Below are 26,240 nucleotides of genomic sequence, written 5' to 3' on the forward strand. Positions count from 1 at the left end.
TCAGTTTATACCCAATCAACATCCCTTTTCCCCTCTGCTTTAAAAATAGTCACTGTGATATTGTAGCTTTGTGTTACATCGTCCTGATGCTTTACAATTAGTGACAGATCACCTAATTACCTATTTCCGCCAATATCTATTTGTCAGAAATAATTTCAAAGGTTAATTTTATTTCTTGTTTAAAATAAAAACATATCATTGTTCCTGTGGTTGGGGTCATACCATTAACCAATCATACTAGGTTCTTCATCACAGCACGATGCTGGATATAAAGCACAAAAATGTCCCTTGTTCTTATTAACACAAAGTTAAGAAATAAAGAGCATTAGATACCACAAATAACTAGTTATGGTAAAGTAGTTTAAAAGATTTTGATGAAGTTAAAAGCTACATTTTCTGCAAGCTTTTCTGCTACACTTCTGAGAAGATGTTACTAATGCTCTCCGTGCAGTTGTCAAGCTTCATGAAACATGAAAGGAAATTCAAGCACTAGACCAAGTATTAACATCAGCTTACTTCATCTAGAAGTCATCTTAAGCTCATGTATTTTCGTCTTATGACAAGCAACATTTATCTGAACAATGTATTAATTAATTAAAACCTGCATTGCAATTAAATGAGCTTAGATATGAACACATATTAATGCTAGGCACATAATTATAATAAAAAATTGATAATATGCATATATATAAATTAATTGCTTTTCTTGAGAAGTGAAGAGAGCTGCCTGTCGACCGACAGCAGCAAAAGTAGCCTGGTCTTATGCTTCCTAGCTTAACTTGGACAAGGGAAGAAATATTATTTTTATCCCTGGAATTTTTAAGGTCTTTGCTTGGGTATTAAAAGCAATGGGAAGAATATGCTATTGCTTCCTTTTCTTCTTTCAGTACCTTTAACTTCATTTAGGAGATGTGAGGGAACCACTGATACACATCATCACTTGCCTTCTCTGAGCTGTCAGTTGTTCCTCTGGGGTGGCAATGCACACCCACGGGGGGTGGTCAGACCACAGGGAACTGCAACACAACAAAGCAGCTAGGAAGCCCAAGAGGAAGGTCTGCCACAACAACAACAACTTCTCATGGATCACTTGCTGCAACACAACCCTTGAAAATTTTCACCACAAATATGAATTTGCTTAGAAATCTTATCTAGACCTTATTTCTAATGAAAAAAAAATTTCCAAATTCCTGTTTATTTTCCTATATGCCAAGAAATACGGATGGAATGGAGGACAACTCGGAAGATCCTTAATCAAGCACTGCTTCCACATTTCTTCTGAAAATTATCATCTTTTCAAAACAACTAGCACAACACAATATTAATCTGCAGCATGATATTTATATTTAAAATATTTACATATATTAACTAAACTCATACTTTCATTTACATCTTATTAATACACATTTTGGCTTTCATAAGTTATAAGTTCAACATAATTAATAATTAATTTTCAAGCAAACTATACTGACCAACTGATTAAAACAGACTACAGGAACTACAGATGACTGAAAGCAAAGAGCAAATTTTTACAGCTAACCTCATCTCACCTGCTATCACACATCATCAATGTGAATCAACCCCCAACAGCCACTGCAGTGTTTTACTCATTCATTCTATGAAAGCAATACTGAGATTAAAAAGATAACCCTCCCACACTGTCATCCTTACCATCCAAGCACTCTGAAGCCCTTAAAGTCTGAGGTTTTTCTTAAACAGATAATCAAGGTCCAATTACACAATAAATGTTTTCACTACCTGGCTGAAATAAAAGAATTAACTCTTTAAAAGTTTAATTAGGAGCCTGGAAAAGTTAAAATTAAGTCAGAAAAAGAGTTTACGAAGTCCTGTATGGATACAATATTCACATCATTAGTACTTTTTCTGTTACTAACAAAAATACAACTTTGAGCTTCCAGCTGTAATGAAGACTCTCACTTACGAACAAGCAAATAATCAAATACCATCTTTGAGAATCAATTGTTTTGATTAAACGTACAAATAAATCTTTCAATTAAATGAAACCATCTAACCTTCAAACAGCAGCGCTCAAATATTTTCCAAGAAAGGCATGAATGAATGCAACTGGGAAACACAGTGGGATTTGAAAGGCAAAATGAAAAATTAATGGCACACCTACAGAAACTAATTTATACCTCTGCCCAGTGTACAACAAGGGCACATCAAGTCATTAAAAACTACATGGATAGAAGGCCTATCTTCCAGTAATGTGAAAACACTATAACCTCAACTGTACTACTAGTTTACTACTCTCCTCCATGTTAACTAACCTGGGTATTATATAATATTTTAACAGTTAAAATCTCTTTAGTTATTATATACCAGACATAAAAAAGAGACTTGTACAAAAACTAACCAGAGAATGCTACTTCATTAAGAGGTCTTTTTTGGTTGGTTGGTTTTGTTGTCTAGGCTTTTTTGTTTGTTTGTTTTGTAGTAGGCTTAGGTTTTTTTTTTCAAGGGAGGCTTTACAGAAATAAGACCTGGGATTCCTCCAGCTCCCCCACAGACCTAACTGAAAACAGAACTATCATTTCAACACAAATCCCTTTTACCTCAAGTTTGTTCCTCCATCCTTTCCATCTACCTCTCTCTTTATAGCACTTAACCTGTATGTGCTCTACATAGACAATGGAAGCACTGTCTTGCCCAAGAATCTGTTTTTCTTAAGAGGAATCTCAATTTCACTCTCATATTGACTAGCAGAGAAAATGGCTTTATTAGGGAAAAAACTCAGTAATCTATTTTCTTCATATTAGTATCCCAAAGAAAGTCAGACACTTGTAATATGGCAAATAATGGATCTGAGAGAAAAGTAACTACTTGAAAAATTATATTTCAGAATGAGTAATAATAAAGATCAGCTACTTTTGTTCACAAACATTGACATTTTAAGTAACTAAATAAACCTCAACAGTCTTTGCTATTTAAGTGATGAAACATCTACAGTAGCAGAACGGCTGCTGTGTAAAAATGCTTGCAAGATTCTCAACATTTATAGAAGGCCTATAAGGACACTGACTCAGCAACCAACTTTGCAGCTTGTAACAAAGCACACACCGTGTAAACTTGAAATCTTTTCCAAGTCAGACCTACACGTTCAGTTCCATCCAAACAGTTTTATTATTTCCATTGCATACAAACTAGAAAAATTTCACATTTTTCACATTCAACACCATTACTATTGTCTCAGGCAACTAAATTGAAGTAGTGCTACACTCAGTTCAACGAAGAGGTCAATGTGCCTCAGTTGCCTGGAGACTGATGGTTGCTACAGCAGCACCAGATAAGCCAAGCTAAATAAGCTTCAGCTTGAAGGCAGAAAACATTTATTGCTAGACTGAAACATTGATGCAGTTGTCTCAGCATGCAGCCTGTGCAAAATCATGCAACTGCCTTTCAGACTACTTCTATATTGCATAAGTCTATGCGAAGACAATCTTACTGAAGCAAGAGGAAAACACAAAAAGTAAAGATTTTCATTGGGCTAAATACTAGATTACTTGCAACTATGATTCCTTTGTTCTTCTACTTGAGTCACATGTTAGAAGGAATTTTCCCTCTGGCTGTAAATTCTTGCTCCTTGCTACTCTCATCTACCCCCACCCCAAAAATCCTCAGTTAGATTGCATGAGAAGAAAATTAGATTTTTGCCTGTTTTCTTAGAAGTAACGAGGAATTAAAAGCTCTTTTAAGTGAGAAACAAAAAAATTCAAAGCAAAAACCTTTACTAGCACAGTTCTTTTACATTTTTAATTTTGAAAGACTCAAATTTAAGTGGCTGTGACACAAATATTTTGGAAGAAAAGTCACTGTTTAGCACTGACACCTTACACCACAATATTAAACCTCTGTCTACAACATACTGTGGGGATGCATTTAGCACACTTTCTAAATCTCCAGAGCTGGCAATTTCCTGTGGCAGTGAGTCCCGAAGATGAGCAACATATTCTATTAAGAATGATTTCTTTTTGTTCTGGTTGTGCTGACTTTTCCTTTTATATCTTTTTTTAAGTTATGAGATAAGGAGAACCGAGAAATTTCAGCATCCAAACAGTCTGTGATCCATGTTGATATTTCACCTTTGACCCGGTGAGCAGGAACCTCTTTCAAGAGACATTATCATCAAGTTGTTTTGATAGTAACATAAAATATGTTAACTGGTTTTCATGTATCCACCATTTCTATTGATTAGAGAATTCTAGTACCACAGTAAAGTTACAATTTCCTTTTTCTGTAAGGATGCTGCTTAAGCCATGCAACATCACTCCATACCTGGCAACATACCTCCAGATGTTTTATTATTCTCTTTTTAATTTTCACTCATATTAAAGCTCCTACAAATCATCTTTAAAAAGAAAAATGCAGAAAATACACCCAAACTGACCTCAAATTGGTAAAATTGGGTACTGTTTTGCATTTTAAAAAACAACAAAGGAAACAAAAAAACCTCACACCACCACCACATACGGTATGACAATGTAGAAACTGAACTTAAAAAATGAACTAATAGAACTTGTTTATTTTGGAGAAACTTAGCAATATATTAACATATTGCCATAATCACTGTCTATGCTTTACCTTAATGACTAATTACTAAGGGGTGAGAGGTGTCACCACAAGGCACTCAGCTGTTACTAGCTTTGCAGATACGCAGTAGAAATCTATCCTATCTGCACTCTGGACTACCTAAGAGCTCTTATGGCATTCAATATCTCAGTGATTTCTATATTAAGAAACAGACTTCAGAAAGTGGCTTGAAAAAAATGTAAAATGAGAGTCAAGTTCTTCCTAAGTTCTGGAAATCATCTCTGATTACTTGTCTAATGCAATTTAATATAAATAGGATAAGTTCCTTTGCATTGCAAACTCTACACTAACTTTTAACTTCCACATTGTTGTGATGTGCACCTTCAGGAGTGAAGCAGGAAACTCACTTAAGCAGCCAACCATCTAACGCAGGTTGCTACAGTCTGAGATTGTCACATCTGTCACATCCCAAAGTCCTGCAACTGGGGGCAACTTCTCTTGTTTCGTGTACTCATTCTACTCCCCAAAGAAAAGTTCATTAAACATTAACAGCTGTTAGACCCACCATTTTCTAGAGTATCCACAGGGAGGATGGCCCAGAAACTTCCCTTGCTGCCTTGTTTCTCGGCCTGCCCAGCTCTAGCAAAATTCAGATGCTTATTAACCTGAAACTTTCCTTCCTTCCTCATGTTTACATTGAGCTGAATATTAAAAAACAAAACAAAACAGAACAACAACAACAACAAAAACCACCACAAACACCAAACCAGCAGGAAACAGAGCATGTTTCTCTGAGCAAGACTGGGAAACAGTCTTGCAAAAGTACCTTCCTTGGCCATACTGAATTTGAGAATGTGAGATCCATAATTTGAGGCTACAACTGTAAACCTGGAAGAAATATCAATCAGGAAGATGCCTTTTACTGTCCTATGAAAATGCCCAAATCTCTCTCCTGAAGACTTGCAAAAACTCCATTCAACTTTAATTTTCAGCAAAAAAACAAAGGGTATTTGTTTAAGATGTACTCTTAAATTCCTTCATAATTCCACTCCTGTTGTGGAAGGTATAAATAAGAATAGTCCTGAAACTGCTCCTATCTTCTCTGTTGATAGGGACAAGAACTAAGTATAGAGTTCCTATTTCCTGTATTTTCATTGATTTTCCCATGAGTGCTAGAATATAAAATAAAAAGGACAAGAAAGTCCCTTGATAGCATGCAAAATGATGAGCAGACTTAAACTATGACAAGAAAAAAAATCCACTAGAACAGGAAGCCAAAAATAGTGTAGACTGGTGATATGGAGAAAGAGCAGGGGACTACAGAGATCCAAAATTAGGGACTAGATTAATTCAGAAAGTGAGAAAATATAAACTTCAGGACAGATACATCTGAAACATCATGTGCCCTACATTCAGAACCTGAAAAAATCTCAGGATTCCCGAGCTTTCACATTCCTCTGTTGCTAACAAATAACTCCAAATCTACTGGAAAAAAGTAAGCCTTATCTCCCTCTAAAAGCTGGATCAGACAAAGAAGGATAACCACCATATGAATGCTAAAGAAAGCCCTGCTGTTTTTCTACTGCTCCTAAGGGGAGTAAAGCCAAACGAACTTCAGAGGGGACAATGGAAGTGATAAAAAGAAACTTATTTCACTCAGGATTGCAACTGAGCAGCAGCACCTACCTTCCCAATTATCACGTCTCTACCCTGGAGGCAGTACTTCATTACACTATGCAGAAGTGGACCTATCATGTCATCACAAATAAATCCTGGATGTAAAAGAATAACAAACAGCAACTATTTATTCAGTTTCCCTATCTCTGTGCAAGCTACAAGGACTGCTGTTACAGACACTTCTGGGCTTTTTCCTTCTTCATTATCTGCCTCTGTGGCGAAGGAAGTACAAGGCATAAAGTAAGGGCTGGGAATTTAGGCAGAAAATAAAACAGAAGCTGCAGAGGAAAAAAAGAAGAAATAATAATCCAGTAGCAGCAGCAGAAAAAAAAAAGTAAAAAAGAGAATATCTTTTGGATTGTATCTGTAGAAGAGGTTAGTGGCCGGTGTATGCAATATTGCTTGAAAATGCCTCACAGGTGTGCTTATTACAGTCACTAAGAGCAGAGATACCATCACGCAGTAGAATGAAAAAATTCATCTACAAAGTCAAAATTTTATATTGAATTGTCAAAAGAATAAATCCTGAAAAATTCTGAATAAACTGAGATTACTATAATGTAAAGATCCTACTTTACTGAATCATATGACAGCAAACCCAAAAACTCGATGAGCTACAAATTTTTAAAGCAAAAGGCTGTATATTTAAGCAAACTACTATGTGCCATTTCCACTCCCACTAAAAATACTACTGAAATGAGATGACAAAACACTTAAATGCATTTTTTCTTAAAAGCAATACAGTCTGAGACACTAAACAGCTTTAATAATCAATGACTGAAGAAAACCCAGTCAAAACCTTTACTTCCAATCCTGCAGTTTGATCCTGCCTTCAGAACATGGAGACCCCAGAAACAATCGACCATAGAGCACCAATAGGGTAATTTCACTCATTTAAGTTATCAAAAAGAACAGAAAGCTCAACCCATTTCAGTCTCAATCCCAACCGAAGTAGCAAACATTCAGTTATACAATACTAAATCTACTAAGCAAAAGTTTGGGGGAAAAAATAATTTTTCAATCTAACAATCATTTGCTGACAAATAAAACAAATCTTGCTGTGCAATGCCAGAAGACACTGAGGCTCCCAGGTCACTGCTTTTTCTATGAACATATGTTAAACACTAAGAATAACTTATCAGAAAGAGCAATACAGCAAACTGTTACAGAACAGCATAACAGGCTGACAGACATTTTTGCTATAATTATGAAACACAACGAAATCTTTGAGATAAAAACTGAGCATAGGACCTTAGAGTGGTGCAACTTTGTGAGCTGGCTTAAAAGGAGAAAATTCAGACTATATTCAAAATCCAAATGCAAGAAAGTGATGGGTTTTTTAACAGAGGACACATATAAAGTTTACATGATCATGTAGAAGTTAAACATACACTTCAGAGAGGAAAGACAGACGTTTGGGATACAGTAGTTTGCTGTTACATACAAACAAGGCAGTACCCACAAACATGTCAAGAGGATCAATTCACGGAAAACCAGAAGCAAATATTTGTGTGGACTGGACTGTTCCCCTTTTCTCCTGTATCCCTTTTTTCCTACAGTCTTGTAATTATTAAATGCATTGTTATGCTAATAAAGCCTCACTTGAATTAAGCAGTGTAATCTATGTGAGGCTATGCCCAAGACATATAAAAAAGAACAGGATGTAAAAAATCTGCATTTCCAGCAAGTGGCATTTTTACTAGTCCAATGATTCCCACCTGGTGAACAACACCAGCACTTAAATTCAGTTATGGCACAGCACGAAACACAAGTTAATAATGTCTTCTGGATTTATTAGATTGGAATAAAAATTATGAGTGGCATGAGAGAAAAGAAAATGAGACAGAAAAGGAGATTGTAACAAGGCCCATACTATATTTTTGTCTTAAACAAAAACTACAGTATGGGAACTATCATACTGGTCAATAAAATGAAAAAATCAAAATCCAGGATTTTCAAGTTGTGAGATTTTTTAAGCTTTAAAATCAGTGTTGTTTAGTTGCTGAAGGAAAAAGCAGCACTTCGAAGTTCTAATTGCTGAAGTTTTATATGGGCATATAAAGTTATTAAAAATAAGTTATTTTGTTATTTTGAGTAGTATTAAATTTAATAGTATCATTATTTAATGTTATTATTACTTAATTTAGGGCAGTTGCTTGCAAGTTTTTTTAATACTATGAACAAAATTTTCTGTACTAGGGGCCTATCATACCATCCTAATCAAAATATATCAGTTAATTCTGATACTAATTCTGTGGAAACATATTTTTTACCAAGACCTTCTCTTTAGAATTTCTTAAAACCCTGTCTTTTAAAAAAAAGGAAAAAAAATCCATCAAAAATTGGCAAATTTATGATGTCTCCAGAATCGTAATTACAAACGTCCAACAGAGATCTAGGAAAACAGCTGAAATCTTACAGGATACATCTTAATAGCAGATCCTAGAGGCTATTCCAATTTTTAGTACCATTCCAATTGCACATCTGCCACCCTGACCAAATAATTGAGCAGCCAAGGTTTGGTTATACTTGCTCTCTTAAGTAATAGTAGTTTAAGTAAAATCTAATTTTTTAACTACTGCTTTTTACCTGCTATAGAGGTAGCTTAGCTTAAAACCTAGGGTGACAGTTCTCAGAACACTACACAAAAAATATATTGGCACACTCTTATTTGAATACTTCCATGGTCAAGAGGTGGGTAAACACTGGGACTACATCCCCAAGAGCCCACTAAGTAGACACTGCACTCTGATGAAACTTTGCAGAACTAAGTAGGTAAACCCTAACCCTTCACATGTAATCAGTCATTTATGCTAAAATGGGGGGGGAACAAAACAAAAAGGTTTGCTTCAATTGGAGAACAACTGCATGGTAAACTAGGCTCTCTTGACTGAATCTCTTCAAACTAGTAAGGACCTTATACTGAAAAAAGACTCACTGAAGCAGTGGAGGAGTTCGTTAATTCTCTGTTCAAAGCCAGGACCTCACCTTTAAGGTTATCAACCAAAGATTCTCACCATTTGAATCTCTCTGTATAGTTCAGAACCAAAAGACTCTTTAAATGATAGTACCTGTGACCAAGATTCTGAGAAGTAAATCTGCAACCACTTGAAAACAAGTTTGGTAGTGAGGTAAGACACATAATTTCTTTGCTTCTTTGGGGAGGGGAAAAAAAAGCCCCCAAGGCAACTCCCAAACAACGAAGGCAAAGAAAGGACGGGAATTTCAAGCACTTAACCTATGGAGGGCTCTCTAGTTCAGCTAAACAGTAAGAGAAAGTCTATCTCCTAGGGTATACTTCTCTCTCTCTGTGACAACAAGAGCTAAAAAAATACTATGGTATTTCTGTTCCTGACTGCTAAATATGGGGTTTGTCCCATTGCTTTTTGATGTTTATCCTCTGACAGAGGTTAACAAATAGAAGTGATGGTGCACCACTCTTGCTTATTTAACTTTTCCACGTCAACTGATTTTACAGACCTTTGTCTTATCCCATCTCAGTGTCTCTTTTTCAGGCCACGAGTCCTTCACTGTTTACTCACTCCTTATAAAGATGTTCTTTGCCATTGTTCACTGCCATGGCTCTTCTTGTACCTCTTGTGGCATGTACCGTATCTGTTTTGAATAGAAACTGCCCTCTCCTCTTAACATGGACTTTATTTGCCCTCTTACTACCTTGTCAACACAGGCTGGTGAGGTCTTTCAGCAGTTTGTGACAGCTGATCTTCATAATGGTTCATTGCATAACCCATCAGAATCAGGAACCTTGGCATCTGTTCCTCCTCCCTTCCCCAGATCATTTATGAGTACACTGAGCCGCACAAAAGGCCAAGTCTTTCCAAGACACTGATGGCAAACCTCTCCACTGTGGAAACTGAGCATCGACTTATTTGGGTTTTTTTAAATCTTTTCACCTGCTCCTAAACTATGACACAACCTCTCCTTGTATCTCCAGACTGTTCAATTTAAGAGTCTTCAGTGAGTAACAGTGTGTAATGATCTTTGGAAGTGAAAAAAAAAAAAAAAGAGAGAACTTACCAAAGCACCATATTTTTAATTCATTTCTTGAAAGTAATTTCTATCAATTTGTGCAAAAGAGATGTGGTTTTGGGTGAAACCACCTTATATCTTTAGGAAACCAGTTCAGAAGAATTATATAAAAATATGAACTGGCACCTAAAACAACAACTTGTTATTTGACACTGAAATGTATTCTGTGTTGATCTTCACATAGTATTGCTGCTATACATGTACTATACTCATCCTCATACACACACATTAAGCTTGATTTTAATTCTTCATGTTTATATCCACTATCTTAAACCACTGCAGACTCTTTAAAAGCTGATTGCTTGTATGCACACAAAAAGATATATATTTGATACATTCATTGTAAGATTCCCATCATAAAATAAAAAATACAAGAAACAAGAAATATAAAATCATCTTGTCCAGTGTAGCATTCCTTCATACTTGCACACTAACTTTGGTGGCTTTCTCCAACTATAACTTTGTACTCTCTTGTCTTGCTAATATAATCTTGTCCAACTTAAATTCATACAAAATACTATCATAAAGATATTTTTTTAGTTCATTAATTCTACTATGCCACCGTTCTGCACTTCTCCCATGTCTTCCTTACTCCTTCATCATCAAACATGAGCTACATAACTTCATTTGCATGACCTCTCATATACAAAACTATAACACGTCAACATTCATTTGTTATCAAGGCCATCTCCTTTGCCAGGGCTAGCCTTAATTGCCCATTTGTCAAATATCCCAGGCAAACCCTCTGTTCTTTAACTGATACCAGCATTTTTGCATAAAACATGGAAAACTTTACGTATTTTCCTCTTTTAAATCCTTTCTTGATTGGTTCTGATAAAAGACTTGTAAATAAAATTTTTACTACTGGTCATAATATAGTCATTATTACTAAACACTTCCTCAGACTATTTTTTAAAAAAATCTATGTGCTCAACAAAGATGAGACTATGTAATATCATGGGGAACTTCTAGTCACTATAACATTTTCACAACAAATACAATGTTTATTAACCTATTTTCCAAACACATTATGGTTCCTTTTAATATTGAAAATAAGCAGGTCAATAACATGGTTTGCTATCTTAAACTCTTGTGATAGTTTACCTGAGTTGCAGCAAAAACAGTAGTTACAGAAGGCGCAGTTGAAGGTGATAGAGCTCCCACTTGCTGCAAGTGCCCTGAAGCCTGCTGAGGTAAATGAGAACTGGAAACGGGAGTGCTAGATCCTGAGCCAGATACTGCATTTGGAAATGATACTGCTACATCATTGCTGCTAAAAATACCTGAAAAAAATTACAAAAACGATTACATGCATCTCTCTCTCTCCTCCTCCCTTAGTTTTCTAGTAACCATGTAAATATGCAGTAGAAAAATTAATCAAGACAAACAAGATCACTTAATACATAATGCAGAAAGCTCCTGTGTTGAAATTCTAACCATGCTGATTGATAAAAGTGCTCTTGTCATTTGACATTCTACAGTTCAGGGAACACAGATTGATTCAGTTTTAAGTTTTTGTAAAACGTGTGATAAATCAAATACTTATGTGCGTTACAAACTGCTCAAATATTAACAGTAGCAGAATTTTTGGCTAAAATGCCTGCCTTCGGCCGAGTCTGCTATCAGAGCTTGTTCTTTAAATGAATTACTGTTAAGTAAAGAATGAAGTATTGGGCTATATAACTGAACATACACCACACAAATGGAAAAAATACTTTTTAACTTTAAAGTAAATGTTTCTAAACAACATACATTTATCCAAAACTGTAATTTTGGCAGCTAAGGATTGCTTGTGCTTTTTCAGAAAAATTCTGACAGCAAGTCTGAGGACGAAGTACTCAGATTTGCCCGTAGAACTGGTGGTATTTCATTTATTCACAAACAAAAATTCCATCCATGATCTATATGAATGCTTGACTAACATTTCTGCTAGAACAGTCAACAAACAAATGACTAAATACATTAACATTAGTCAGACTTGCACGTTAGCAATTTAAATAGGAAGAGTTCATACCCCTCTGTGAAGCCATTACTTCTGTTCATCTACATGCAGGGTAAAGTTCATTATAGAGGTTGGGAAAAAAACCCCTACTGACCAGAAGCCCAGGACAAGAAGTAGTACCTGTCTATGAAACCGTTAGGCTCCACGTGCATTAGATAAGTGAGCTGTCAGCTGGCCAAGGAATATCAAGCATGGTAGCACTGAACTGCAGTTAGAGGAAGAGTGCCACAGGGAGTAAACAGAAGTAGAATGAACATGGTTAGATCAAAAAAAGCAACAGAACTGAAATGCCAGTTAGAAGGCAAAGGGTGGAGCTAGTTTGTCACTCATACAAATAAGGATTTGAAGAAGGCAGTGACAATAAGAAGATACTCAATGTTAAAACACCACTTGCCACCCAGATATCCCTCTGAGCACAGGCAGTCAAGGGAGACTAACATCCAAACCCACACATAATATGCAAACACTGATGCATCTTAAATTCCCTGCCTCCATTAACTGTCAAGAAAAATGGAAGAGAAAATCAGCCAGTCCCAGTAGAGAAAGAAGATATGAAAAAACAGCTGAAGACACATCCCGACAATACTTTTTTCCTGCCTAACCAAGGTTAGTAACTTGTCATCTTCTCCCCAATCTCTTCATTACAGGTGCAATTCAATACCTGCTCTGCTGTTCTTCTGACTTCTGTATCTTTTTCCACTTAGTCCACCTCCCCCTCCTTGGTTGTTTTTTTTTGTCACCATCCCCAAAATCTACAGTTTGGCACTATTAGCAGTTAAGATCCTTAAACTGTTCACTTTGTGATGATCTTTTCCCAGTTTTATCTGCCTCACCTAACTACACCGTACGTTTTATGGATCCTGCTCTAATTTGTCCCTACACACCACCAAAACGAACACGATTAACAAACAGCCTTGATACTGAGTCTACTCTTAAATGTGATACAGCTACAACCACGAAAGCTGAAATATAGCCCAGGGCCTCAAAAGATTTATCTGCTTTTAATCAGCAATTTCAAATTAATAAAAAGGATGAGATTTGCCCCTTTGTTTTTTGAATACATGAAAACAATTAAACATACAAACATTCTTGAAAAATATTAGATTCTCATGCAATTATCAGGCTTCAGGAACCATACGTTTTAAGAGTAAAAATAATGAAATATCACGACACCTATGATGAAATCATAAGAGCTCATCACCACAAATACTATCACTCTCATAAAATATCAATAGTAATGAGAGGAGAAAACAAAATTTTTGGTGAGAGTCAAGTACTAAAAAAGTAGTAAAAATTTTAAAGCTCTTGTAGATTTTTTCTTAATTTTTCAAAATCTTACACATTTAGTAACTGCAGAGCTTCTGCTGCTTCTATTTTAATGATAAGGTTTATTCTTCCTCTTAAAAATAAAATTCTGGAATACAAGCAGATAGTTATGAAATCACAGGCATAAAAAATATTTCAAAAGAAAAACAAGCAGTAAACTAGTTTGCCAGTGGAATGAGGTAAGCTAATATTTGATGCCAGTAGCTGCGTAGTATTAAAAACACTGTTTGTTGCTGTTGCAAAATACAGGACAAATATGACCTATCTGCACACTCTGTTTGGGATAAGTATTTTTATTCAGCAATACTTTACTTAACACATAAAGTACATGCACCTTCTGGAACTAGTCATGCAACCAAGATATTACTCCATGCGAGCATTCAAATAAGAACTGTATGCTAAAAATACAAATAAATCCTTGATTTTCACGCCGTTTCAAAAAAACTTGTGTAAAAACTAGGTGCATATCATATTAGAAAGCCAAGACAGAACACATTAGAAATGTCTCAAATGCACTAAGTTGTCCTTTGGGGTTTGGGGAGAGATAAATCCCTTTCTGGATCAGGAATGAATAATAACGAAACTCTAAACAAATCACTGTAAACTACATTGATGTTTAAAACAAACCAACCACCTTGACTTTCTTCCCATATTACTGAAAAGCCAAGTGGCTAACACTTGTGATGAATGGCATTGTGTAATTTGCCAGAGGCATAAATAGCATGGTCAAATATAATCTTCAGCATTTTAAAGAGAACACAGTTCTTTCAGCTCCAGGTGGAAACAGAAATGTAACCCTGTTCAGGTAAACTCTGACTGTGCGTAACACCACGAGCACAGCTGCACAACACTGATTTCAGGTTCTAACAGATAAAATGTACATAGAGCCTGCACTGTTGGAGTGAAAGGCTTAAAAAAAGGCAACAAAAAAAAAAAAGGCATCTCTGGACAACAAGTAACTGCCTGTGTAGTACTGTAGAGCAGTACTACAGATAGATAGATAGATAGATCAGATAATGAATATTGGGGAAAAATGCATTCTTTTTTTGCTGACAATCAATGACAAAATAGCTAGTAGAGAAAAAAAAGAACTTCAAGAATAGTGAAAAACAAAACAGCCTCAACTAAGAACCAGCATTGCAGCAACATCCACCAGGTGACACACAGTGATAAAATCACAATTTTAGTGATTTTCTTCAAAATCACAAAAGTAAGTAGTTCCATGAGCATAAGACTTAATATAAGAGATTAAATTCTGGCTTTCAACAGTGTTGCATCTCACAAATGACACTGATACATTAAGCTTTCCCACCACAATTTCTGTATCTCGCTATGAAATCCTCAGTTCTTATTTTCTAGTACTACAGCCCCCTCCGTTATCCCTTACGTTCCCTTCCTATGCTGGTGTGACTGTCTAGTTCAGCAAGACACAAAACAGGCAGTGATTACTTTTGTAGCCATACACTGTCCATTCCTATTACAGGAATTTACATGTTTTAGACTCCTTTTTTTTGCTAAAAATTGGACAACAAACTCAAAGCTTACTGTGGGTCAAAATCAAGAGACAATGTGTAGACTGCTTCCCTAGGAAGCTTGGAAAATGTTCTCCCTAAAGCTGTATTTTCTTTTGTAGGTCAGTAATTTGGAACTCTTGGAACAATTGTGAAAAGAGGAAGTTATCTGAAATATGTCATAGGTTGCTCATCTTAGCATTTTGCCAAAACTTCAGGAATAAGCAGTATATGGTCAAGGAGGTTATTTTTAAAATGTAAACTTACAAGTCCACAAAAGTTGCACAGAACTACAGGACCTTGCTACTTAGGGGAGGACAGATGGACACGGGGCAGGCACAAAAATCTCAAGGGGCCTTATAGCAGAACTCACAATAATAAAAGGGAATTTCAAGTCATAAGAACTTCTTTACAAAAACTGAAGCTATATACACATTTTCAGCACCTTCACTTCCTGTGGTAATCTCAAAAAGTCTCCCCTAAACCCACTGACAACTTTCTATATCGAGCAAAATGAAAAAGTGCCTTTGCATAAAGCAGTTCATTAATTAGTAACTAAACTTGTAGAAAAAATTAAGTTCTGTTATATAAGGACGAACATGTTCTATTCCAGTAAAATTTAACAGTGGAAGAGGTACCCCTCTACGTTACTTTGTAATATGGACATAAACTAAAGTGAATCTAATGCAAAACACAAGCAAATAAAAACAGGTTATTTTGACAGTTGTCCAAAAGGAGAAGAAAGTTGCATATGAAACTGCTGAACTAGCAACAGAATTTCATTTCAGTTTATGAGATAATGAGCTTGGATGCTAAGGATCAATCTATTTCCCTCATGAAGAAACCTGAAATCTAAGAAATTATCAAGCAGTTTTCCTGCGGCTGATGAACAAAGTGGTAAGAGTTCACCTTCAGACAGGTTTCTAAAAGATTCTGCAGTAACATTCGAGAAGTGCACAGTAATGCAAGTTACCAATCTGCAGCTGGATAACAGGCTACCATTCCCCTCCCTTTCAGTAACTGGGCATCCATTTTTGATGGAAGCACAACAGCCTATCACAGATCAACAGTCAATGCCCTCCATTCATGAAAGGCATTCTGAGTACTCTCCATGATGAGGCAGAAGGAAAAAAAGCTCCCAGACTCGAAGTACCCAAAGAGTACATACTGCTGGGGGTAGAGGGGAGGAGGGAAGATACAAGTGTGCAAGTTTTCAAACTGGAACAACTGTTCTAGTTTCATACCTACTGACGGAAGGCAGACTGCCACAATTATTCACTTTGAGAATACTCTATAGATCAGATTTATATACAAAGACCAAAACTCTTGACAAGAGTTTTGAGACAAGAACCTTGACATAACTGAAGAAAACAATTCAACATAGCCAAGTCACATATATAGCAAATACCTGAAGTCTGCTATCAAACTCCATTAAAGTTATCCTCAAATCCTTGACAGCTCAGCCAGCAAAAGATGTTCAGTCAATCTCTTCGGCCTACTCCCATCCCTATGTTCAAAACCCTGACTGTACAGCTGTCTACAGTCAGTCAGAAATGTATTCAATAATGGCATAAGGTTGAAGGATCGGAACTGATCTGTGTAGCTACCAAAATGGTCTACTCTTGTGTTCAGCTAGTCCCACCTGTGAGAGTGAACAATGGTATTTTATACTTGACTCCACGTTCGTTAATGGCCACACATGTCAGCAGTGATATAGAACTCACTCTTCAATAAATTGCAACAGTAAGGAACTCATATACCAGCGAACTAATATGAAACAACACTTACAAGTTGCTTAGACCAAGCTCAGTCAGTGCACAGCCTTCAATTAGTCTTTTATTTCCACATGCAGATTTTTAAGTGCAACATTTCAAAACTGCCTAAACCTCTGTCAGAAAGGTTACGACTTCCTGGTGCAGTGTGCCTTTTCCCACTTCCAATTATTCCAAGCTGATACGGGTCTTACACTACAGCTCTCCACTGCAGAAGGGCTCAAACCCACATTTTTCATAGCCAACTCAAGATGAATTTGCTCTCTGAGAGAAAAGGTTTAAACGTGACACAAGAAGACAGGTGAATGACATGCTGATCTAGGAACACTGGGAGAACTGTGTCATTTTTCTAGCCCACTGTATCTGTCTCTAACAGTGAACAATAATAGCTACCAAAGTACACAAAAAAAGGGCAAGCATGTAGTAATACTTCCCTCAAATGTTCTCCCAGTCTCTAGAAATCTATAACGTATGGACTTTGAGCTTGAGGAACAGTCTTTGTAATTATTAGCCTTAAATTTGCTTCTAACCTTGTCCCAGTGAATTTTTTCCAATCCTTTCTGAACAGCTGTAACTTTTCATACCATGCCTCATGGCAAAGTTATACCTTAGTTAAACTGTGCAGTCTTTTTTTGATAGTGTAGCAGTGGAAGATAGCTGACAGAGGGACAAACCTCCTTTCATTTCTTTCCTCCAGGTGATCCAGATGATTTCCCACAATAATCACTGAAATGCTTTATAACTGCCTGTTTACATTTCATAACTAATTCAGCTTTATGAAATAAGATGCATTGAGGATTTCATCCCTATTCTAGTCTGATTCAAAATGTTTTGAAGTACTGTTCCAGAATAGAGCACTAAGATAAAGAGCTCCATGATTGTATCTGAGACACATATGCTCAGAACTACAGGAAAGACCTGTAGTTCAAGTGTGTCACAGCACAGAAATATCTTGTAAAAGAAAAAGCTGGACAGATATGGAAGAACAATTGATAAAGATCTTAACTTTTATGTAGTTGTTCACTTTCGTACGGTGAGCCAATACTTACAAGCCTAAGTTACTTAAGTATGACAAACTAAAACCAAAGCAGTTCTAACCTCACCTAGTGAGTTCCCTGAGCAGGAGCATGACACTTGTGATCTACATTTCTTAATGATTTCCAGAGAAAATTTACCGTGTTTGCTTAAGATCTCTGAAAACACACCATAGCTTCAAACTCTTCTGACAGCAATCTACCTCAGTGCTGAAATGGTGAGTCACTGGAAGCACTAGATTCCTCTTCACTGTTCACAGAATACAGTCTTTTACTGGAGTTTCTACCTCTGAAGTTCTCTCTTTTGGATTCCAGTGGGAAGCTGGGAGAGGGGAGAACAGCTCTTGCCCAAATTGGTGAAAGACTACAAATAGCTGTCATTAACAACAGCTAAAGCTTTGAAGTGGTATTCTAGAATCTCATGGACAGATAGCTATCCTTAAGGTTGTAATATTTTACAACCAAACAATAATTACTCAATACTCCAAAAAAATGTCCATAAAGGAACTATTTCAATTACTTTGTAATGTGCCCTTATCTTGTTCTTTTTTTACAATTTACATAGTTTAGCTGAGCACTATTGTTTCTATGCTTCAATAGAGGCAGATGCCTTTTTATCAACACTGAAAAACTCTGCCCAATTTGGGCTAGATTCCAAAATCTTAATTCATGCTCAGTACAGATTCTGTTTAGTTCAGGTTATCTTGTTAAAAAAATCATACCATATATATTAAATTTTGCCTGCACAGATGCAGAGGCCAAAGGCTACAGAACTGAAGTTTCTTTGGAAATGCGTTGTCTTCTAAAGCCAATCACAGCACCTGGACTTGGCACAATGGATGTCTGTTCTGTGCTACAACTCTCCTCACTGCAACTCAAAAACTAGCAAGACAGAACAACCAAAAACAAAAACCTGAAAACAGCAACAGAAGTATGAAATCAAACAGACAGAAGACAGAACAAGCAAGAACAGAAGTAGCCACAGAAAGGCTACAATAAACATTACAATTTACAGCTAACTCTAACATAAAATAACCAGGTCATTGTTTCCCATAGTCTCTTTTTAAAGTATGCATTAAAATCATCAACAGACATGTACGTCTGTACTCCTCCTTGCTCCTTTTCAGTAGTAGGCCCATAAAACAAGAAATGAGAATGAAAGGCCAAGTCAAAAAAGTTTGACTGTAAGGTCCAGAGTAAGACTGAGAAGGACAAAGGACATTGTTATCACACAGTGATTAGCAGGGAAAACTTCACATCTCTCAACTGCAATTTTTGTGAGGTTTTTTAAAAGTTTTTGAAAAAGCATGAAAAATACAAGAAGTTGACCATAAAACCACAAAACAGAGCACTGAATATACGAAGTCTCTTACTGGCAAAACTGCAGTGTGCCACTGTCTGCCTTGAAGTGTCTTGACTCCTTTCTATAAAGGCAGGCACCTTACCAGAAGGATACAGTTTGCATGGCTCCATTTTCTAGTCCTCTTTTTCAGGACTAGACCCTTTCAAACCACGTTCAACACTTCAGCTATTATCTTTCCTCCTTTACAGTTTGTCAGCACCAAATTTCAACTGACAGGCTTTGCCCACCACCTGTACAGCATAACTATCACAAACAAACCTCTCTCCTCCAAACTTCTATTTGTCTCCACTCAAAATAAAACAGTTTTTCTTTCTGGTCTTTTACTGCTGATATGCAGCAAGCTTAAACTCAGTGCAGTGGAAAAACAAGCTCCTGATACAGATGCCGTCAAAACCTCTTACTGACAGTGACACAATCCTCAGGACTGCCTAACTCATAATCTGAATATGCTGTTGGAGTAAATGATCTTCCTTTATTTAAATATTTATCTCAAGCTTAAACACTTTATTTTCATCCTATATACATACATGACAGGATCTTTCCTTGCTGTTCATATTTTCAAAATTTCTACCTACCCTCCTTGATTTCACCCATATATATATATGCTTCTACCAAAACAAGAGCCCTGCAATATGGGGGGGGTGACGGGTGGTTAGGGTGGAAGAGTAAAAAAAAAAAGCCCTGCAATACTGGGAGAAAAAAAAGAAACCAACTTAAACCTGGGAAAGTACCATGAAACATTACTACCACCCCCAAAAAAGGTAGGTTAAATGATAAACCCTGTCCAAACACCATTCTAAAACAAACATGAAGATTATGCTGCTCCACAACAGTAAGTCATATAAAGCATTATTACTGCTTGGCAATGTATGTTCTTCTAACATCTATGCTATTAGTTTAAAAAAACAAACAGTGCAATGTGAAAAGAAGTCACAAATGGCGTTCCATCCATTTCTATTCTGTCCTCTGCTGTGAACCTATACCTCCTCAACATTAAACAGCAAAAAGGCTCTGCTTATAAAATAGCAGAAACTCACCAAGTTCCAAATTCAGCACACTTTGTCAGATACCCTTCAGATGTTTTATTTTTGTTCAGAAAAATGGTGAGCTTGCTTTCCTTCATCTCAAAGCTGGTGCTTTGTATACCTGGGAGAGTGAGAGGGAAACCCTATATCAAAAGGCAAAAAGCTAGACCTATTTTACTAAAGCAAAGCAAATCTAGAGAAATTTCAATATTTCTCACCACATGTAGACTATGAAATATAAATTAAATGTAATATTATTATTTAAGAGACCCACTACTGTAGACATCTGCCTAACAGATGTAATTCATAGCTCTGACAGTGTGAAAAGCAAAACCTTAATGATTTGTAGTTTAAAATGCTAAGAACTTCACCATGCAAAGTTTCAAACATATAAATTCGTTTCCATATGCTGAACTACAAGTCAATATAATACAGTGTATACAGCACTGCTCTTCCAACATACTGGCAGAGCAATAAGAAAATTTCTATTTGCCTGACACCAAAGGATAAAAAATTCCTATTTTTATTAACAGATCACCTGACACCAATTAAATATCACACTGGGAAATAAACTTGATCATCTTCAAACTAGCCTCATGAGAGAGTTTAAAATCTTTCAGTAACTTGTAAAGATGATGTAAAGATGGTTGTTTCTTACAAATAAACAAAGCCTTGAAAGAGTAAACCAAGTTCTAATTTAATAAGATATATTTCATTTCCACTTGCTATCAGTACAAAGCCAATACTGAATACTAAAGGGAAGCTGCAATTAGATCCATTAAAGAGTCAATATTTCTCCCTCTGAAACTGATAGTTCTGTTATCAGTGACACAAATGAGCAGCATCAGGCTGTCAGAACAAAGAATGGACAAAACAAGGCTACCTTCACATGTATTACTTGTAGTAATTTAAGTAGTCAGGAAGGCAAGTGGGAGAATGCCTGAGGTAGACACCACTATAACACACCTATGAATGGAGCACTACAGAAGAACCAGAAACACTATTCACAAAATTAAAGAAAAGAATCTCAGAACTGGAATAAAACTGCTATCGTTTTACTTCACACACACAAAAAGATCATAAAAAGAGAACTGAGGAACTATTGACCTATCAGGCTCCTGCAGACAATCTACAAAGTTTTCACTCAAGTACTGAACAATTGACGCACTGCAGACCTGTATTTCACTCAATCCATAGAATATGCAGACCTTCAATCAGGCTTTTCCACAAAAGGCTACCCTTTGTGATAAATGAATCTCTGAAAAAGATTCTAATATAACTTACCATTATGTATGGCATTCATCAACTTCGAGAAAGCTTTTGAGTTAGGAGAAAAAGGGCTTCATGTTAAGATCATGTTTAACAGACACACAAAAGAATATATGTATAGACAGGAATTGCAGTGAACAATAATATACCTGAATACATCTTTCTTGTATTAGAGCTCTGATCATTTACAGTAGCTCAAATTGTAAAATGGATTTATTTCTATCCACTATAATTTTTTACTTATATTTCTTTTATCAGTGTTGGTTAGATTTTAAATGTCAAGTATAAGAACATTCCAGCACACACCAATTAGCTGCATTCTAAAGCTACTATTACAAATAAAAATTCAAATACTTTCAGAGGCAATCAATCCTCCCAACAAAAGACTGATTTCAATTTCATTGTCTGCAACAAATTTAAAAACTCAAACGAAGTTGCCTTGCCAATTTTAATCACGAGGCATCTGTTTTGCTTCACTGATAGACTGAGACAAACTCAAGCAATCAAGAAGTTTAAAAGAAAATGGTTGTGTCCCCTGGACTTCAGAGAGCTCAGTTCAAGAACAACTCAGATACGCAGAGAGAAAGAATGTACAATTAGTGGTACACCAAAGGAGATGCTCACATGAATTTCCTTTCCTTCAAGGGTTGGGGTTTTCAGAGAGTATTGATCTCTGATCCTGAAGTGCCAGAGCACACTCACATCCTCTGCTCAGTAGCTGGAAGCCTCTAACAGAGCCTCTGCAGCATCACGACACTTTAATGCCCAGTTGTAGAGTGGTGACAGTCATGCTGGCCCTCTTACACTTATGCCACCAGTTTATTCCTGATTAGGATAATGACCTCGTGACTACAGAATTATTTTAGTTTCAGTTTACTTCAGTTTTTCACACTACTAATGAACAAATCCCTCAGCTTACACATCTGGTGTGACAAGATGACTGAATGAAGGATTTTACAAGTGAGTGTGGTGAGCACCTCTGTCATACTTCCATGGGTGCATTTTCTACCTGCATCAGCCTCTGAGGTCTAGCTGTAATGACTGTTCATCTTCCAACAGGGTAATTGCCTTGAATGCTTTATTTTTCTTCTTTGCTCTCATCACCATTGGAAACTATTGAAGATTGCTGTTACAACCCATTTTTTAACTGCCAGGCTATTCTGAACATAAGGATTTCAAAAAAATGAATAAACAATAAAGACACCTTAAACTTCTGTCATTGACACTCAATTTTTACAAAACTAATTCAGACATAATTTTAAAAGAAAACAAAATAAAACAAAATAAAACAAAAAGCCTTGACTTCTACCTATTGATTCAAATAACTAGTCAAAGGTATTTCAATGGAAAAACTTTTAAAATTTCAAAAAACTTCAATTAAAGCTTTACATACAAAGTCTGTGCTGTAAAAAATACAGTTGGATTTTTTTTTCATTTTGTGGTACAGGAAAAGAATCCACAATATATAAAATCCTGAATGAATCTTGACAAAAGTGCATTAATCCAATAAAACTGAAGCTGATAATTTTAATTAACTTTCCCAACAGTTTTCAGAGAACTAACAAAATGTACAAGAATATACTTAGAAGCAAAACTTTACACAGAAAACATATTACTTAAATGCACAGTTACTAATGTCTGGAATCATATACATTATACTATTTGGACACATTCTGTCTCAGGTGCAGAGAACAGAATGCAACTGCAGTTTGTCACCCTCAGCAGCAGAATCGTTTCACCCACACCTACTCCTTATAACCTTTATTTATTATATCAGTTTGTTCCAGTATGCTCAACTTTTGTGCACAAGAAATAACAGCCATTTTGATCCACCACCACTTTCGATATTAAGGAAAGTCCCTTTCAAATTTAAGGAATAATCGAGTAGGTTTGGAAGGGGGCTTGGGGGATGGTGGTGGGTGGTTTTTATTTTATTTTATTCAAACAAGCTCAGCCCTAGATTGCCTGAAGCTACAACCTTTTGCTTTTGTTTCTTTAAATCTGTACCACATGGGAGCTATCATTAACCCAAGCAACCACAATACAATGAGCATCACTCAAGAGGTATGAGAAATTTTTAAAGCAGAATACACCAGATATGCCACAATGCTAAATGTATTACTACAACATACACATTTCGTAGACAAATGAGGAAGAGATGCTGTTAAAGACCTGACAAAACAGTTCAGTAGACCTAGACAGCAACATGAGGTTAAAACAGCACTTTTCTGGCAACTCAGTAACACAAAGTAGGAGAACAGTAAAATAAAGCAGGGGAAACAAAGTGCAGTAGCACTTCCAACTGCAGCTACTAAATGTGGGGGGAAAACTTCTTTTTAACACTGACAGTATATACAGTCCTTAAGAGAACAATGCCAATTGGAGGACACATGAATTACACTCTAATAGTCTGCTACCGTGCAGAAGGAACTTTTTGCAATAATCATGTGCTTCAATGAAATAAATATGTGAGGAAAGGATTCACAACTTTGATTCTTACTTTCAAAGTTCCTTTTTCTGGAATCCTTCAGATTTCCAAAAGGAAGTAACAAAACTATCATGCAATGATGAAAAAAAAAGACAAATATGGTGTTTCAAATCATCAGAAGAGAACAGAAAACAAAAAGCATAATTATGATACTTTAAAAATTCATGTTGCACCTGTATTTCAAATACTATCTGCATCTCTTCGAAGAGGATATAAGTAGCACTAAGAGACATCTAGAACAGTTAGGAAGGATATATAGCATGAATGACAAAAATGTCTTAAGATATATAGGTCTAAAAATGGTAACAGGGAAATTACAGACTTATCAATTATAAACCCTGTAAAGATGCTGAACACTTTTAATGATTATTCACTGTATTCAGAGAGGTATCAAAACATGATCAGCAACAGCTGTGGAAAAAGTACATCCTTTGACAACGCATAAAGATTTGAAACTCACTTCTCACTTTTCAGGTATTAACAGCATAAATGGCTTCAAAAATTATTACACAAATTCATGGAAGAGACCAATTAATGGAAAAGATCGAGAGCTGCAGATATCCAACTTTGAGAGATACGTAAAGGATCCTAGTAAGAAAACACCCCGTTTAACAGAATTCCTTTAAAACACTGTTCTAACACAGACCTCATCCAGTTACACGAGGAAAGGCCAGCACTTGATCCATCCTCCTTGGGACTGATGGAGCTAATTCTAGACTCTCCCCAAGCCTCAGCACAGAACAGAAGGAGAAGTGTTCCCCTACCACTATTCCCTTCGACACTCCATAAATCAACAGGAGGCAGATGAAAAAAGGTGTTTTATTCTGGAAGGAAAAAAGAGCCACTGTCTTGGTTCCTTGGTTCTATAACTGCCTCTGTTGGCAGCTATGTCCTTCCTGACTTTCCTGTGCCCAAGCACCCTCCCAGCCATCTAGTTTTCTCCTACAATTTACAGCCAAGCTATGGAACTCCAACATTCTAAGGTGTCAAGAAAGGTTAGATATTGTGAATAGTAACTACATATATGCCAAAAAACTACATGCTGTAATAGATGGACTTCACATTCTTTGTTTTCCTTTATTTTTCATCTCTGCAGCCTTCTGCACTTTCCTCTTAGTCCTGGCTGAATCCTTCCTCTCTTTATCCACCCCTTATGATAGCTACTGTTGCTTGCTTTATTTAGAACCTCACAATTACTCTTCTTTAAAATCAGTTCTGCTCAGAAAAAACTTTGGTGCTTCCAGTTCATTCACTTTAGTTTCAAAACATCTCTGAACTGACTGTGTAGTAATACCTACACACAAGTCACCATCCTTTGGCCATTTGTTACTTGGTTTTAAGCGAGTTGGTTATGCATACAAAAACTAAATTTCAATTCTAAGCTTATCACTACTCCCACAACAGAAAAAGAGCCTAGTAACTTTGTGCCTTGAAAGCGTGTCACTCAATCCCTCAGATTAGACATTTGCCCAGGACAGTTATTATACTTTAAGAGAATAAAAAAAACTCAAACCAACCAAAACAAAACAAAAAACACTACACTCCGAACAAACAAAACAGACAAAACCCCCCCCAACAACTCGAATTTGAGATTCTTATGTGAAAGTTAACTATAATGACAGCTTATGAGCTGCTTTTTCATTTGTTTAGGAGAATGGGGCAATGGGGGGGGAGGGCCTGCTTGGGGTTTTTCGATTGTTTGGGTTTTTTTTTTTTTTTTCTTTGTGGAGTTTGGAGTTTATTTACTTGGAACCTCTGGTCATTCTTATCAAGAAATCCTTCTCCTAAATGTTCAAAACAAATAAACAGTAAGAAACAGAAATAAAAGCAAGCCAAGTACAAAGGATCTGACAGGATTACTCACACACAAGCCCCAGCTGCATGTTCATATTCTTCAGCTCTGTTACCAGATTCCATGAATCTGTTCTCAACTCAAATTTCTAGAGCTACACAGGTCCAAACACCATAGGTGCTCACTCACTCTTTCTTGACAAAAATTTTCCTTTTTTTTCCAGTTACTTAGTTAAATGAGAACTCTCTTCAGAAACTTTTTACCAGTGTAGGTAATTCTCTCTCACAAAAACATATGCAGCAAGTTAGATCACTGTCAAAATCAAGTTTTCTTACTGCTATCCTTATGGCCTTCTCACAGACACCTCACATATCTACCAG

The 26,240-nt window shown here is 36.3% G+C and overlaps 1 protein-coding gene and 1 long non-coding RNA gene across 5 annotated transcripts in view; both read right to left on the minus strand.

The window, feature by feature from the left end:
- MLLT10 (MLLT10 histone lysine methyltransferase DOT1L cofactor) overlaps nucleotides 1-26,240 on the minus strand; it is a 122,732-nt gene that overhangs the window by 22,881 nt on the left and 73,611 nt on the right. For all 4 annotated transcript variants that reach the window (XM_039388507.1, XM_027744710.2, XM_039388508.1 and 1 more), the window contains one exon: nucleotides 11,383-11,561. In XM_039388507.1, the coding sequence (XP_039244441.1) occupies nucleotides 11,383-11,561 (179 nt within the window). The remainder of the gene's footprint in view (nucleotides 1-11,382; nucleotides 11,562-26,240) is intronic.
- LOC120324692 lies at nucleotides 12,400-22,651 on the minus strand. Its single transcript, XR_005566192.1, has 3 exons — nucleotides 21,596-22,651; nucleotides 20,324-20,432; nucleotides 12,400-12,485 (listed from the first exon to the last, which is right to left on the minus strand). It is a non-coding gene; the product is annotated as an uncharacterized LOC120324692 (long non-coding RNA).

Source organism: Pipra filicauda, unplaced genomic scaffold (assembly GCF_003945595.2).
Source record: "Pipra filicauda isolate LSUMZ 115617 unplaced genomic scaffold, ASM394559v2 scaffold65_size3143899_pilon, whole genome shotgun sequence".
Taxonomy (NCBI): Eukaryota; Metazoa; Chordata; class Aves; order Passeriformes; family Pipridae; genus Pipra; species Pipra filicauda.